At 26.2% G+C, this 15,127-nt stretch overlaps 1 protein-coding gene and 1 pseudogene across 2 annotated transcripts; both read right to left on the bottom strand.

Moving 5' to 3' along the window:
• Positions 1–414: 414 nt before the first annotated feature.
• On the bottom strand, positions 415–2,707 carry LOC148199985 (protein neprosin-like; annotated as a pseudogene). The gene is made up of 7 exons (XR_015786393.1): positions 2,531–2,707; positions 2,341–2,427; positions 2,020–2,214; positions 1,738–1,905; positions 1,605–1,658; positions 1,237–1,383; positions 415–781 (listed from the first exon to the last, which is right to left on the bottom strand). The product of XR_015786393.1 is annotated as a protein neprosin-like (transcript).
• Positions 2,708–5,314: 2,607 nt separating this feature from the next.
• On the bottom strand, positions 5,315–7,738 carry LOC148199986 (protein neprosin-like). The gene is made up of 7 exons (XM_088114410.1): positions 7,572–7,738; positions 7,386–7,472; positions 7,059–7,253; positions 6,778–6,945; positions 6,644–6,697; positions 6,250–6,396; positions 5,315–5,715 (listed from the first exon to the last, which is right to left on the bottom strand). Exons 1-7 carry the CDS (start codon positions 7,719–7,721, stop codon positions 5,350–5,352), a joined length of 1,167 nt encoding a protein of 388 aa, XP_087970536.1. The 5' UTR covers positions 7,722–7,738; the 3' UTR covers positions 5,315–5,349.
• Between the last annotated feature and the right edge of the window lie 7,389 nt (positions 7,739–15,127).

Raw genomic sequence — 15,127 nt, forward strand, 5'->3', positions numbered from 1 at the left:
CTATGTTCTATAGATCAATTCTCACATGATAGTTTTAATTTATTTGATATAAACAAGTTTAATTCAAACCAAGTTAATTGTCAAAATTGCCACTAGGTCCTCCAAACATGAGAACTGTACCAGAGTAGCCTTTTGGGTATCTAACATTATAACAATTGGGTCATCATCATGTAAATCTAAGTCATTATCCTCCATTTAAGCACTCTATAGCCCTTGTTGGGCTTTGCATTTAAGACATCTAAAATTTGTATGATTGTTTGACTATAAAAAAAGTTTTCCAACTTGTTACAAATAAATTAAAGATGAAAAATAACAATAATATTAAATGTACCATTGCCAATGAAAATGTCATCAAAGTAATACATTGATGATAGTTTTTATTTATTTGAAAAAAAGAGTTTAATTGAAAGCAAATTAATTGCCACAGTTACCACCGGGTCCTCCAAACAGGAGAATATAACCAAAGAAGAATTTTGGATATCTAATATTATAACAATTGGGTCTGTCAACTGAAGGAATGAGTTTCATCTGATTGAACTTCATGGGTTTTTCTTGATGAATCTTCAATCAACACATGTCTAAAGTAACAAGCATGTGTAAAATTGTCATCATTAGGAAAAATTCCAGACCCCATTTGAGGACTACGAGTATTAACACGAGTTCTTGTTCTTCCACCCCACCCTACTTGATCACCTGAACTCATGTTCGAGAACAATTTCATTGGAAAATATCCAATAAAATTATTTTGTAAACTTAACCACCAATTTTTTGTCACTAGATCCTGAAAACACATACACACTTTTATGAAATATATATATATATATATATATATATATATATATATATATATACGCGTATTAATTATGTCTACTCATTACAAAAAAAATTGAATATACTTTTAAACAGATAAAAATATTATTAATAAACAGATATCATTGATCGGTAATTAAATCGGATATATCTCTCAATTACCAATAAATATATCTTTTAGTAATTATTAGTTAATATTGTCCGTCAATACCAAGAAATATATTTGCAATAAGTTTTGTAATCTAGTACGGGATATACAATATTAATTCGAGTATTTCTTGTAGTGTATTATACAATATTAATTTGTGTTACGTTATATTCACTTAAAATGTATTTTTCAAAAATTAAAATATATATTAATCCATATGAGTAAAACCTAGCTTTGTCTTTTATTGTAGTGCAAATTATAAAAAAAAAGATTATGACCTGAGTAATAGAGAGGAGAGACACCATAGTTGGTCCTCCATATCGAGATACATTGGTAAAGCGTGCACCAAGATAATAATTTTTACTGGTTTGAACAAAACCTGCACATCGAATATTATAACATCCTGTCTTCTTGTAGTTATCTGACTGTAAATTTTTAATACCACATCAGATTTTGAATAATGATATTAATATGATAAATTAATTAATTTAGAATCTCATAATGTCTTTATTATACCGTTAATCATTATATCTAAAAGAAAGAAATATATCATTCTCTCGTACCAAAGACTTATTAGGGAGCGTATACAGTCTTTCATTTCTATAAACAAAGTAATCATACACAAAATGTAATGATATGTCCTTACCGTCCACGAGGAATAAAGATGAGTTCCATAATCATTATATAGTTCTGGAATCACCTGATAGTAGTGCATTGGATTAGTTAGAATATTTATTATTACACACAAAAAAAGGTTAAATGTGAAAATTACAACTTACATGCCATCCTAATGAGATTTTGTTAGTTGATTCTATCGGTCCATTTTGAACCCATAAATGAGACATAGAGATTTGAAACTTTGTATCAACTTGTGGATTATAAACACTATTTACTCCTTTGACTCCATAATAAGGACCAAAATGTGGTTTAGGTGAAACTTCTGCAACCTTAAAAATTCAATATATACAAACAAATAGTTAGATTGAAAAAAATTAGATAGAATATAATTTATAAAAAAATGAAATACCAACTTGTGAAAATATTTTTACAAAAGATCTTACATGAACACCAGGAAGATCTTGAAGCAATATATGATTGTTTAACATTGTTTTTTCTCGAATAAGATCATCTTTTGTTGTTCTGAGTATAGGAACAGTTCCCTTCGGACATTCATCTTTACTCAATCCGAATATGGATCTACTTCTTAAATATGGCTGACTTGACTTTCCAATCACATTATGAAAATTGGGTTTTTTCTAAATTAAAAAATAATAAACAAACAACTGGAAAACATTACAAAAGAATGGTTGAAAATTAATCTTAAATATTAAAAAGAAAATGAAAGTCAAATTTCATTATAATTAAAGGTTTTGGTTACATACCTGCAACTTATGATCTTTTAGTAAAGGATGACCAAATGATGGTTGTTTGTAAATGTCAATACAATCAATAATATCTCCAAACTTTGTCTATCAAATTCAAAATAAAACACATAAATAAAATTATTAAACCATGTAATGTGATATCAACTAAAATAAACACATCATAAAACTTAACAAAATTGAGACATACATTAATAGTCTTCATTGGAGGCTTATTAATGAGCTTAAGTTGTCTCTCCAAATCTAAATCTTCCTCCTTTAGTATAGTTTGAATTCCATCAACTTTAAAACTAATATGACTACTCAACAAATACAATATAAAAAACAACACATGAATCATCTTTCTTACAACTAGTACTTAACACAATCTCAATCTCTCTCTCTATCAGCTATTTAGAAAATGAAACATCTTTCTCACTAACTGCTATTTAAAATAAAATCGTTTTTTATATTTAAAGTTTATAATAAAACTCCAAATATGTTTGAATTTAAATATTCAAGTCAAATTAAATCAAGTGTAAAGTTATTAATTTCAATAACTGTAATTAATAACTGATCAAAATATAATTAATAAGTATTAAAATATTAACGTTTTTTATTTATTTAAAAGTTGATAACAAACAAAATAATTAAATTGAAAATATATTTGCATTTATATATTTATTTTTCTTGATTTACGTAACGGTTACTCATTAAATACCTCTGTTATCTTCCCAAAATTACGGAAATAATGCTCATTAATGTCTCTACTACCTTTTTGTTTTTTTTCACAACAAAAATAACCACTCAATACACACCATTATTATTATTATTATTATTATTATTATTATTAGTATTAATAAGCAACACTTATAATCTTGTAAACTTTATTTAATTTAGCGGAATTTTTTTTAGCTCAGGTACTTAGAAGAAAATTGGCTGTCGATTTTTTTAATCGAACTAGTATAATTTTTCTTTTTTGTGTTTCTTTCTCTTTGGTTTTTTATTCTTGTTTGTCTTGATAGTTTGAAAGGTTCAATTAATCAGCATCTAAATATAACTTGTTAATTGATTAAACTGATCCACTATCCCTCTTGCTTGTTTATGAATACTAGCTATTTATTAACTGAACATGCGAGAAAACACCAGAATGGTGGGTTGAATACATCTGTTTTAACACATGCAATTAATTAGATAAATCATACAAGCCAAAACCAATTAATATGATCGTTATAAGCAATTAAGACTTTAAATAAAAATGATTTTCACAAGATAAAGATTTTAACCGATTAGGAAACTTAAATGTAATCAGCTAAGTTCTATACTTAAACAAATTTTCAAATAAGGAGATAAAAAAAAAAGCTCGAGGCGCAAAGATCCTCTCAAAGTAGGTTATGGTCAATGTCAAAGTAGCCTTGACCTCATTACAAAACCTTAATTAACTTTTAAAAATAACACATTCATCCTCTGTCAAATGTCAAGCACAACCGTCTTAAGCCAAAGGTCGAGACGAGATAGTTTAGTCAAATGTTGAGACAAGTCATTTCAAACCAAAATTTGAGACTAGTTGTCTTAGGCCAAAATTTGAGAGTCGCAAACACAAACTGAAGGATGAAATAGGTTGACATGGATTGAAAGTCAGGGTAGGCTGACCCATGCCTAAAATCGAGACTTGCCTACCCTTGACGAAGGTCGAGACAGACCAGTTTGGGAAAATGGACAGGATAGTTGAGAAAGGTTGTTCTAAAACGAAGGACGAGACGATCGAGGGTTGGGTGGGATGAAGCTTAAGACGGGTTAGCTCAAGTCGAAGGTCAAGACGGACCAACCCTAGTTAAAGGTTGAGGGGAGCCAACCAAAGTCGAAGGTCAAGAGGAGTCGGTCCATGATGACAAAGGTAGGTCGCCCTGATCGAAAGTCAAGACGATAAGGTGAGGTTGATGATTAGGACAGGACAACTCGAGTTGAGACGAGCTACCTCGGATCGAAAGTTAAGACAACTTGACCTAGACCAAAGATTGAAAGAGTCTGACTTGGGTCGAAGGTGGAGACAAGAAGGCTTGACATGTGTGTTGGTGAATGAAAGAAAATATAATTTTGAGAGTTGGGAGAAAAAGATAATTTAACATTTAAATTTTATAAAAATTGTAATCTTCACTAAATTTATTTGTGATAACGTGTTTAAGATGAATTTAATACATCTTATTTTTTTCTTCTGTCTAAGCATTCTAATATGTAAATTATTTAGGGCATAAAATCATCTAGGGCATAAAATCATTGAAAAAGTGTTGCTATGGACAAAAACATGCTAGAAATAACACCAGCACCCTAGAAATAGATGCCTCCGGTATGGAAATTGGGGCTATTTTGAGTCAACACCAGCAACCTATTGATTTTTTCTCAAAAAATTGGCTCATAGGATGCATAAACAGTTAGCATATGCAAGGGAAATATATGCCATAACTCAGCATTAACCAAATGTATTCACATATAATGTTATACCCGATAATTATAATGAAAAGAGTTATTACATTTCTCCATTAATTAAGACAAATAGTATACTTTATTAAAATATACGTAAAATTTTAAATCAACAATTTAAAGTAAGCGATTTAATCAATGAAATTTAAAATTGATGAAAAATGAATTAAAATTTAAAAGTTATGCAAAATAAATAAAATTGTTGACATAAAATTTAAAATTTATGCAAAATAAATAAAATTTAAAATTTATGCAAAATAAAATTATAAATTTGTTACGGTTACAAATTGTTGAAATTATTAATATGCAACTGAAAATATATATGAAAAAAATTAAGATTGAATTAAAATAAATGCATTTAAACAGTAAAATTTGTATAATTAATTGACTATAAACAAAAGATTTCCAACTTATGTTATAAATAAATTAAAGATGAAAAATATCAACACTATTAAAGCTACCATCGGCAAAGAAAATATTATATATCAAAGTAATACATTCATAATAGTTTTTATTTATTTGATATAAAACGGTTTAATTAAAAGCAAGTTAATTGCCACAGTTACCACCAGGTCCTCCAAACAGGAGAACGTAAACCGTGTATGCTTCTGAATGTCTAACATTATAACAATTGCGTTTATCAACCAAGGATTGAGTTTCATCTGCTTCAATTTCATGAGTTCTTCTCAATGAATCTTTAATCAACACTTCTTTAAAGTAACAAGCATGAGTAATACTGTCATCGTTAGGAAAATTTCCAGACCCCATTTGAGGACTACGAGTATTAAGATGGGTTCTTGTTCTTCCTCCCCATCCTACTTCATCAGCTGAATTCATGTTTGAGAATAATTTTATTGGAAAATATCCAATAAATTTATTTTCTACACTTAACCACCAATTTTTTGTCATTGGATCCTGAAAAAAACACATTTTTATGAAATATATATATATATATATATATATATATATATATATATATATATCATGCTTAATTATGTCTACTCATTACCAAAAAAAATAAATTTACTTATAGCTTAATTTGTCGAGAATAGTGAAAATTCGTTAATAATAGTTATTTTTTGACGAATAACTGACGAGTAAAAATTTGTCAATAAAAATACTACCAATAACATTTATTAACAAATATCACCCGTCAGTAATTATTGCCGGATTTATATCTCAGTTACCGATAAATATACCTTTTGATAATTATCGACGAATATTGTCTATCAATAATTATTAATAAATATATTTGTCAATATGTTTTGTAATTTAAAATGGGATATACAATATTAATTTCCGTATTTCTTGTAGTGTAATATACAATATTAATTTGTGTTAGCATTATATTCACGTAAAATGTATATTTCAAAAATTAAAATATATATTAATCTCATACAAGTAAAAGCTAGCTCTATTAGTTAAAATTATATAAAAAATGATTATGACCTGAGTAATAGCGAGCAGAGACGCCATAGTTGGTCCTCCATATCGAGATACATTAGTAATGCGTACACCAAGATAATGATCTTTGCTAGTTTGAACAAAACCTGCACATCGAATATTATAGCATCCTGTCTTCTTGAAGTTATCTGACTGTAAATTTTTAATACCATGTCAGATTTTCAATAGAGATATTAATATGATAAATTAATTAATTAAAATATATTCAGGATCTCATATGGTTTAATCATATCCTTATACATGATATCTAAAAAAAATATCTTTCTCACGTACTAAAGACTTATTAGAGAGTATATACTAAAGACTTATTAGAGAGTATATCCAGTCTTTCCTTTCTATAAAGAAAGTAATCATAACCAAAATGTAATCATGTCCTTACCGTCCATGAGGAATAAAGATGGGTTCCATAATCATTATATAATTCTGGAATCACCTGATAGTAATGCATTAGATTAATTAGAATATTTATTATTACACACACAAAAAAGGTTAAATGTGAAAATTATAACTTACATGCCATCCTAATGAGATTTTGTTAGTTGATTCTATCGGTCCATTTTGAACCCATAAATGAGACATAGAGATTTGAAACTTTGTATCAACTCGTGGATTATAAACACTATTTACTCCACTGACTCCATAATAAGGACCAAATTGTGGTTTAGGAGAAACTTCTGCAACCTAAAAAAATTCAATATATACAAATAAATAGTTAGATTGAAAAAATTAGATAGAATATAATTTATAAAAAATGAAATACTAAGAATTTAAACTATTTTTATAAAATATCTTACATGAACACCAGGAAGATCTTGAAGCAATATATGATTGTTTAACATTGACTTTTCTCGAATAAGATCATCTTTTGTTGTTCTGAGTATAGGAACAGTTCCCTTCGGACATCCATCTTTCTTCAATCCGAACATGGATTTAATTCTTAAACTTTTCTGACTTGACTCTCCTATCACATTATGAAAGTTGGGTTTTCTCTGAATAGAAAAACAAGCAAACAAATATCAAAGCATGGGAAACATTAAAAAGCAAATTTGAAAAATAATCCTAAATATTGGAAAGAAAATTAAAGTCAAATTTCATTGTAATTAAAGGTTTTGGTTATATACCTGCAACTTATGATCTTTTAATAGAGGATGATCAAATGATGGTTGTTTGTAAATGTCAATACAATCAATAATATCTCCAAACTCCGTCTATCAAATCCAAAATAAAACACATAAATAAAATTAGTAATCCAGATTAATATCAACCAAAGGAAGCATATGATAAAACATATCAAAGTTGAGACATACATGAATAGTCTTCATAGAAGGCTTATTAATGAACTTAAGTTGTCTCTCGAAGTCCAAATCTTCTTCCTCTGATATAGTTTGAATTCCGTCAACTTTAAAACTAACATAACTACTCAACAAATACAATACAAAAAATAACATATGAGTCATTTTTCTCGCAACTACTACTTAACACAATCTCTCTCTCACACACATACTCACACACACACACATATATATATATATATATATATATATATATATATATATATATATATAAATTAAAGTATCAAATAAAACATAATGTAAAACCTCCAAAGTATATTTGCATTTATATATTTATTTTTCTTGATTTACCTAACGGTTACTCATTAAATACCTCTGTTATCTTCCTAAAATTACGGAAATAATGCTCATTAATGTCTCTACTACCTTTTTGTTTTTTTTCACAACAAAAATAACCACTCAATACACACCATTATTATTATTATTATTATTATTATTATTATTATTATTATTAGTATTATTAGTAGTAGTAGTATTAATAAGCAACACTTATAATCTTGTAAACTTTATTTATTTTTTTTAGCTCAGGTACTTAGAAGAAAATTGGCTGTCGATTTTTTTAATCGAACTAGTATAATTTTTTTTTGTGTTTCTTTCTCTGTGGTTTTTTATTCTTGTTTGTCTTAATAGTTTGAAAGGTTCAATTAATCAGCATGTAAATATAACTTGTTAATTGATTAAACTGATCCACTGTTTATTAACTGAACGTGCGAGAAAACACCAGAATAGTGGGTTGAATACATCTGTTTTAGATTTAACATATTAAACAGCACGCATGCAATTAATTATATAAATCATAGAAGCCAACAACCAATTAATATGATTGTTATAAGCAATTAAGGCTTTAAATAAAAATAATTTTCACAATATAAACATTTTAACCGATTAGGAAACTTAATTGTAATAAACTAAGTTCCATACTTAAGCAAATTTTTAAATCATTTTTCATTCCAAACACATCAATGCATTCAACAAACACATGTTGGCATAGCAACGTGTTTTAATCGATTATACGAATAATGTAATCGATTACTACACATTTGCTTTGCCCCCGTTAAGTATGTACTGAAATTTGAAGAAATTTAACAGATTATATACATTGATTAATCGATTATTTCTTCCAGAAATATAATGTGTAATATGTTTAAACTTATGATTCATTTGCATACAATGAATACATATACCAAGCATTTCAAGCATAAACACAGTAATGATTAAGCAATTGTTAAGCCATTTGTTTTGCAAGAAACCATAAAACATTTCTTTTGTTTATCATCAAAAACATATATGTGAGATGTGTTTTCCTAGATATAGCTCCCCTATCAACAATCATCTTCCATCATACCATTATTTTCCTCATTTTTAGGAGAAATACCACATAATCATATGAAATAACACTTATCTTTTCTCTCATGGATCTCCACAAAGATATTAACTCAATAAGTATAGGTTCTTGGGTTTGTTCATGTAGAAGTTTTGAACTTGCTTCATCAAAAACAACTATATGAATCAAATATGGAATTGTCACTGATTCTTCCTCTAAGACAAAGACTCTAACCTTATTCTTCCCTTTAAACTCAATATCCTCAAAGGATGCAGTGGTTTCTGTCTCAAAAATTGTCTTTAATTTGAGATCATAGAACTTATATCCTTTGGATCTTTTAGAATAACCAATAAAGTAGTTGCTTACTATTTAAGAGTCCAATTTCTTTTCATTTGACTTATAAGGCCTTGCTTCAGTTAGACATCACCACCTATGAAAGTGTTTCAGGCTAGGCTTTCACCCAATCCAAAGCTCATGGGGTCTTATGGTAGCTGCCTTGGTTAGCACTCTATTTAAAATGTAAGTTATGGTCTTTAATGTCTCTACCTAAAGGGACTCTAACAATGTGCAATGACAAATTATGCTCCTTACCATATCCTAAAGAGTATGATTTTGTATTGAAGCCACACCATTCATGATAGGTAAACACGAGATGGTGTATTATGGGATGATTCCATATTCCTCTAGGTACTTGCCTAAAGGCCCTAAACGTTGATCATCTGATTCGTCATATCTACCATAATATTCACCACCGCAATCAGACCTGACATACGTACAAAGATTGAGATTTTTCATGTGTAAGATATATGTATGCATATCTAGAGTAATCGTGCATGAATGATATAAAATATTGTTGACCACATAATGAACGTGTAGGGAATGTCCCACAAATGTCCGCATGTATCAATTTAAGACATTTATAGCTCTATATGCACCTAATCTGGTTTTTTTGGTTTATTTGCCTTTAACGCATTCAGCACATCTGAAGTCAATGAAATTCAAGATCCCATTTGACACAAGTCGTTCAACTCTATTTTTAGAGATGTGACCTGTACCCTTATGTTGGTAATCTAAGTGTGGGTAGTCTCACATTGGGTAAAAATGTGAAAGTGGAGAATCATATAAGGATGAAGACCCATAAACCCATTGCATTAAGGTTTTGGGTTGAAAGTGGTGTTAATCTCTTATGTAGTTAGGTTCAGGTCTCATTGATATTGTGCCTCCCTAGTGAACATCCTCCTTGATAGATCTAATAGCTTATGCCACAATATTTCTGAATTAGCATCTTTAATTTTACACTTATTATACGATTTTGTATTTAAGGATTCACTATAGAAAACCAGCATATCAATATCAAGCATGTATAAATTATCACAAACCAAAAGTGAATTATATCCAACAATATTTGAATTAAAGACAGTTTAAATTCATTATTTTCAAACTAACATAGATAACCTAATTTATCCAAATAAAAAACTGAAATCTTCGCCTAAATAGCCATACAATGAAAGTGTTTTTATTAAATACAAATAAAAACTAATAGAGAATTATATATATATATATATATATATATATATATATATATATATATTAATAATTACTAACATGTATCTTATGAAAAAATGAAAATGAATATAAATAAAAAAAATCGAAATAGACAATTATTGTATAAAAGATAAAAGAAATGAGTAATTGATATATAGAAGAAAAATGTTGGTTAAATTAACAACTTTACTCATAAAACTACATGCTAGTTGTTTTATTATATATCTGTGTGTCAAATAGAGATATTGTTTTATTATTAATTAATATAAATAAGTAAATAATTTCATTTTGTTCCAACCATATATATAGGAAGTGGAATGCTCTCTTTTGGAATAATGTATTGAACATGATTATGACGAGAAAAACTATAACATATATATTAACTCAATTTTATCTCACTCATGTATTTTGTAATAATAATAATAATAATATCACAATTTCAAAAAAATTAATAAAATGATATTTTATCTAACTAAATAATTTCAATAATTTTATATTTAATTTAATTTTATAAAATTAAGTTTTATGTAAGAATTGTTTATCATACTTCTTGCCAGTGGCAGAATCTGACAATCGGTTTCTGTCAGATGAGACGATCCATGGGCACGCGTGTTGAATTACACTATAATTATGATTTAATTATTATTTTGATCTCAATTCTTATGATTTTTAATTTTGTTTCTTTTTTAGTTTTTGTTTCAATTATAAATTATATTAAATCGGTTCAATTTATTCTTTCAGTTAGATATCTATAAATGATATTAACATCATAGTAAATGACATATTTTATAATTTTTTAATAATTTTTTAAATTTTCTTCCAAGTGTTAAAAGATTAATGTTGTGTCAACATCAAAATATTATGTTATGTTCCAGTATCAGCATTATGTTATACATCACATGAATTGTGTGTTGTATTTCATTTAGTTTTAATATTTAATTTTGATTAAGTTGAGTTTAATTTTTTTTAAATGGGACAACATTGTATGTATACATATATAACATCGTAGGCATACATATATGATAGAAGAAATTAGTAATTAAACATAATTATAATTTATATATTTATGTTAAAATAAATTTTTAAAATTTATATATTAAATTTTTTCATCTAATTATCGATTACAAGAATCAATTCATTTTTTTATAAAAAGACAAAAATAAAAAAACAAAAATAAAATATTGATAATAACAATACCTTTTTAAGTTTCATTTATTATGGGACACTCACCCTATTACATAACACGACATGAATCTTAACACGTAAAAAAAATTAAAAAATTAAAAAAATTAAAAATAATAAATAGAAAAAATACTATAAACTTATACGTCACATCTAAATATAAATAAAAACAACAAAATAAATTATTTATTAAAATGTTATTTATTGAATATTCATATAAAAGGATTGTTAATAAAAGGATTGTAAGAGTAGTTTAAAAAATATGAAATTATATTACTAACAATAATAATATGTTATTAATTGAAGAAATAAAAAATAAAAAATGAAAATTTATACGATAAAAATAAAAAATACTTTTGAGATTGAATAAATGACTATTAATTTAAAATTAATTAATTATTTTGTATTGGTAATTATTAATATAAATTAAAAAATTATTGTGTCAGTAAATTTTTGAAAGAATTTTAAATTACCACTTATTATTACTATTATTGTCATTATATATTTTTGTTTATTAGTTAAATATATAGGTGATATGAAACCAATATTATATATATATATATATATATATATATATATATATATATATATATATATATATATATATATATATATATATATATATTATGAAATAAATGGTATGCATAACATCTATGTGTGAGTTTTTAGTCCCTTTAAAATTATTGAGTAGCATAACCGTTTAATTTTTAATTTATATTAATAATCAATCTTATAGATTGAAAAATAATGTGCTTTAGTTTCATAAAAGATATATTTAGTAAATAATGTGTCCATAGGTATATAATTAGGTCCTTTTTTTAAAAATAATATTCAAAGATAAAAGAGAAATATGGTTCAAAATTACAGATATTTATGTATACGCAAATGTTCGTGTGTTAATTGGATTTTATGCCAAAATTTCATTAATAAATAACTTTATTAATTAACATTATTTTATTTTAATTATATAAATAAATATTATTTATTAATCATTTTAAATAAATAAACTTACAAAATACTATATGTAACTGGTAAATTAAATTTTGAAATACATTATTTTTTTCTTTTATTAAACTGATTCTTATTTTCCTGCGAAAAAACAAAATTAACATGTTCTGTTCGAAATGATTGTCTATAAAAGTCTTTAATCAATTTTCCGAAAACTTATTCCTGCGAAAAAACAAAATAAATAATGTTTGTAACATTTTTTTATTATAATTTTCTTTTTTGTATTAAAGGATATATGAATTCGATCCAGATTATTAAAAAAGTTTATCTTGTTTTGAAGAATGCAACAAATCATTTGTGCGAACGTATTTTGTGAAGAAAATGTGGTAAACATACGCATTTTTCTGATGATTTCATCAAGACTTATTCTTGAGGTTTATTTGCACGTTCCTTAATTGATGTCGTTTTCGTACCAATGGATAAAAAATCACAATTTACTTATACATGAATTATAATTTGTTAATAATAATACAAAATCTCTTAGTTGAGGATTTCCAGAAAATTAAGTTTATGCACGAATTATAGGTTAACAGCATAGTCAATTTATAGGTCCATTCTAATTGGTTATACAGTTGAACCCAACAATTTTCATACAATTGTCCATGATAATTATTGAATAGCATTTTAATTATTGGTTGAGGTCATTTTGGAGATATAAAGTGTAATAAATTTTAATAAAAAATTATAACATTTATTATTTTCTTTTCTTTATTTCTACATCATAATAAATGCATATTGTAGACTAATATAACATTAGATGAATGATAAAGAGATAAATCGGCGAAAGCTAATGTTATATTCAGCTTTGGAGAGTGACACTCGTATGTGTGTGTATATATATAAATGGTTTGCTAATACACTTATTTTTTAGTTGATATATTTTAGCAATATGTATCAGGTTTTAGTAGACTAAAATATTTTTATATATTGTGGATTGTAAGTTTTGAGGTTAAGGATATTTTAATAATTTTCATTATCAAAACTAAAAAAGAAACTCAAACCCTTACTGACCTCTTTCATTTCTCTCAATCCCTTCTCTTTCATCTCTCCCACTCCAACCTTTTCTCTCTCATCCCTACATGGTGACTTAATTTAATAATAATAAGAAGGGAGAATATATAACACTGCAATAAAAAATCAACATCAACATCATCAATTATTTTGTTATTAAAGTGGAAAACACACGAACAAATAGAGTAATAACAACAAATTGCAGTGTCGCGGGTTATTGTGTGTGAGTGAGGAAGAATATGAAGATGAGAGAGAAACAAATTGGATAAATGACAAAGGTGGATTAGGGTTAGGCAAATGTTTTTGATTTTTTTAAATTCGGACTACAGTAGAGATAATAGAGAAAATGTTGGAGTGAGAGAGATGAAAGAGAAAAAATGTTGAGATGAATGAGAGAGGTGACTAAGAGGGGTTTCTTTTTTTTTATAAGAATGAAAATTATTAACATATCTTTAACCTTAAAACTTAGAATCCATGATATATAAGAGTATTTTTGTCTACTAAAATCCGGTACACATTGTTAAAATGTACCACCTAAAAAACACAGACGTACGTGCGTTGTCAAATCCACACACACACACACATATATATATATATATATATATATATATATATATATATATATATATATATATATATATATATATATATATATATATATATTAATCAATTAATTAGTGGTGTGATATGAATGTAAGTAGATTGGTTTAAATGCTACTGTATAATCATGAGAATTTCCCTATAATACTTAAATTCTTTATTTTTCTTTTGTTCTTACATTTTTTCTTTCTTTTCACATAAAACAAGTTAAAAGTAAAATATTTATTTATAGATATGATGAAATTTAAGAATTAATTAAGGAAAAATTAAAGATGTTTATTTACAGATTAACTAAGATAAAATTAAAGCCCAGATTTTGTATTCATAGAAAAAAGTAAAATTTAGTTTGATTCCCATAAAATATTATCTCTTGTAATTCTTGTATTTTTTTTTTTGTCTTTTGCATGCCGTACTAAGGCAACTGTTCAATGTTACCTTTGGTGTTATTCAAATGAAACAGGTAGCAAGATCCAACAGACATGTGATTAGGAATTTTCTTTAAACCCAAAGGCTGTGTTTGGTTTTTATTTGGATATATTATCTCAAATTTATTGACGATTATATATTAATATTTTTTCTTAAATTCAGTTATTGAAAATAAGTTTTATAGATTTAGTCTGTGAATTTTATTCAGTATTTAGTTAGGTTAATAAAAAACGATTAAATATTTTTTAACCCTTAAATTTATATTTGAAATTGAAATTGTTTTATATTTAAAAGAATTATTTATATTATTTGTAAAATTTAGAAGAATCAAAAATAAAATTTAATTTTAAATTTAAAAAGTGAAAATATATTTAAGAGGAAGAAATAAAAGGTTAGATATTTGAGAAGGGTGTGA

The sequence above is a fragment of the Vigna umbellata genome, chromosome 4 (genome assembly GCF_029865625.1).
Source record: "Vigna umbellata cultivar VRB3 chromosome 4, Vumbellata_1.0, whole genome shotgun sequence".
In the NCBI taxonomy this organism is placed as follows: Eukaryota; Viridiplantae; Streptophyta; class Magnoliopsida; order Fabales; family Fabaceae; genus Vigna; species Vigna umbellata.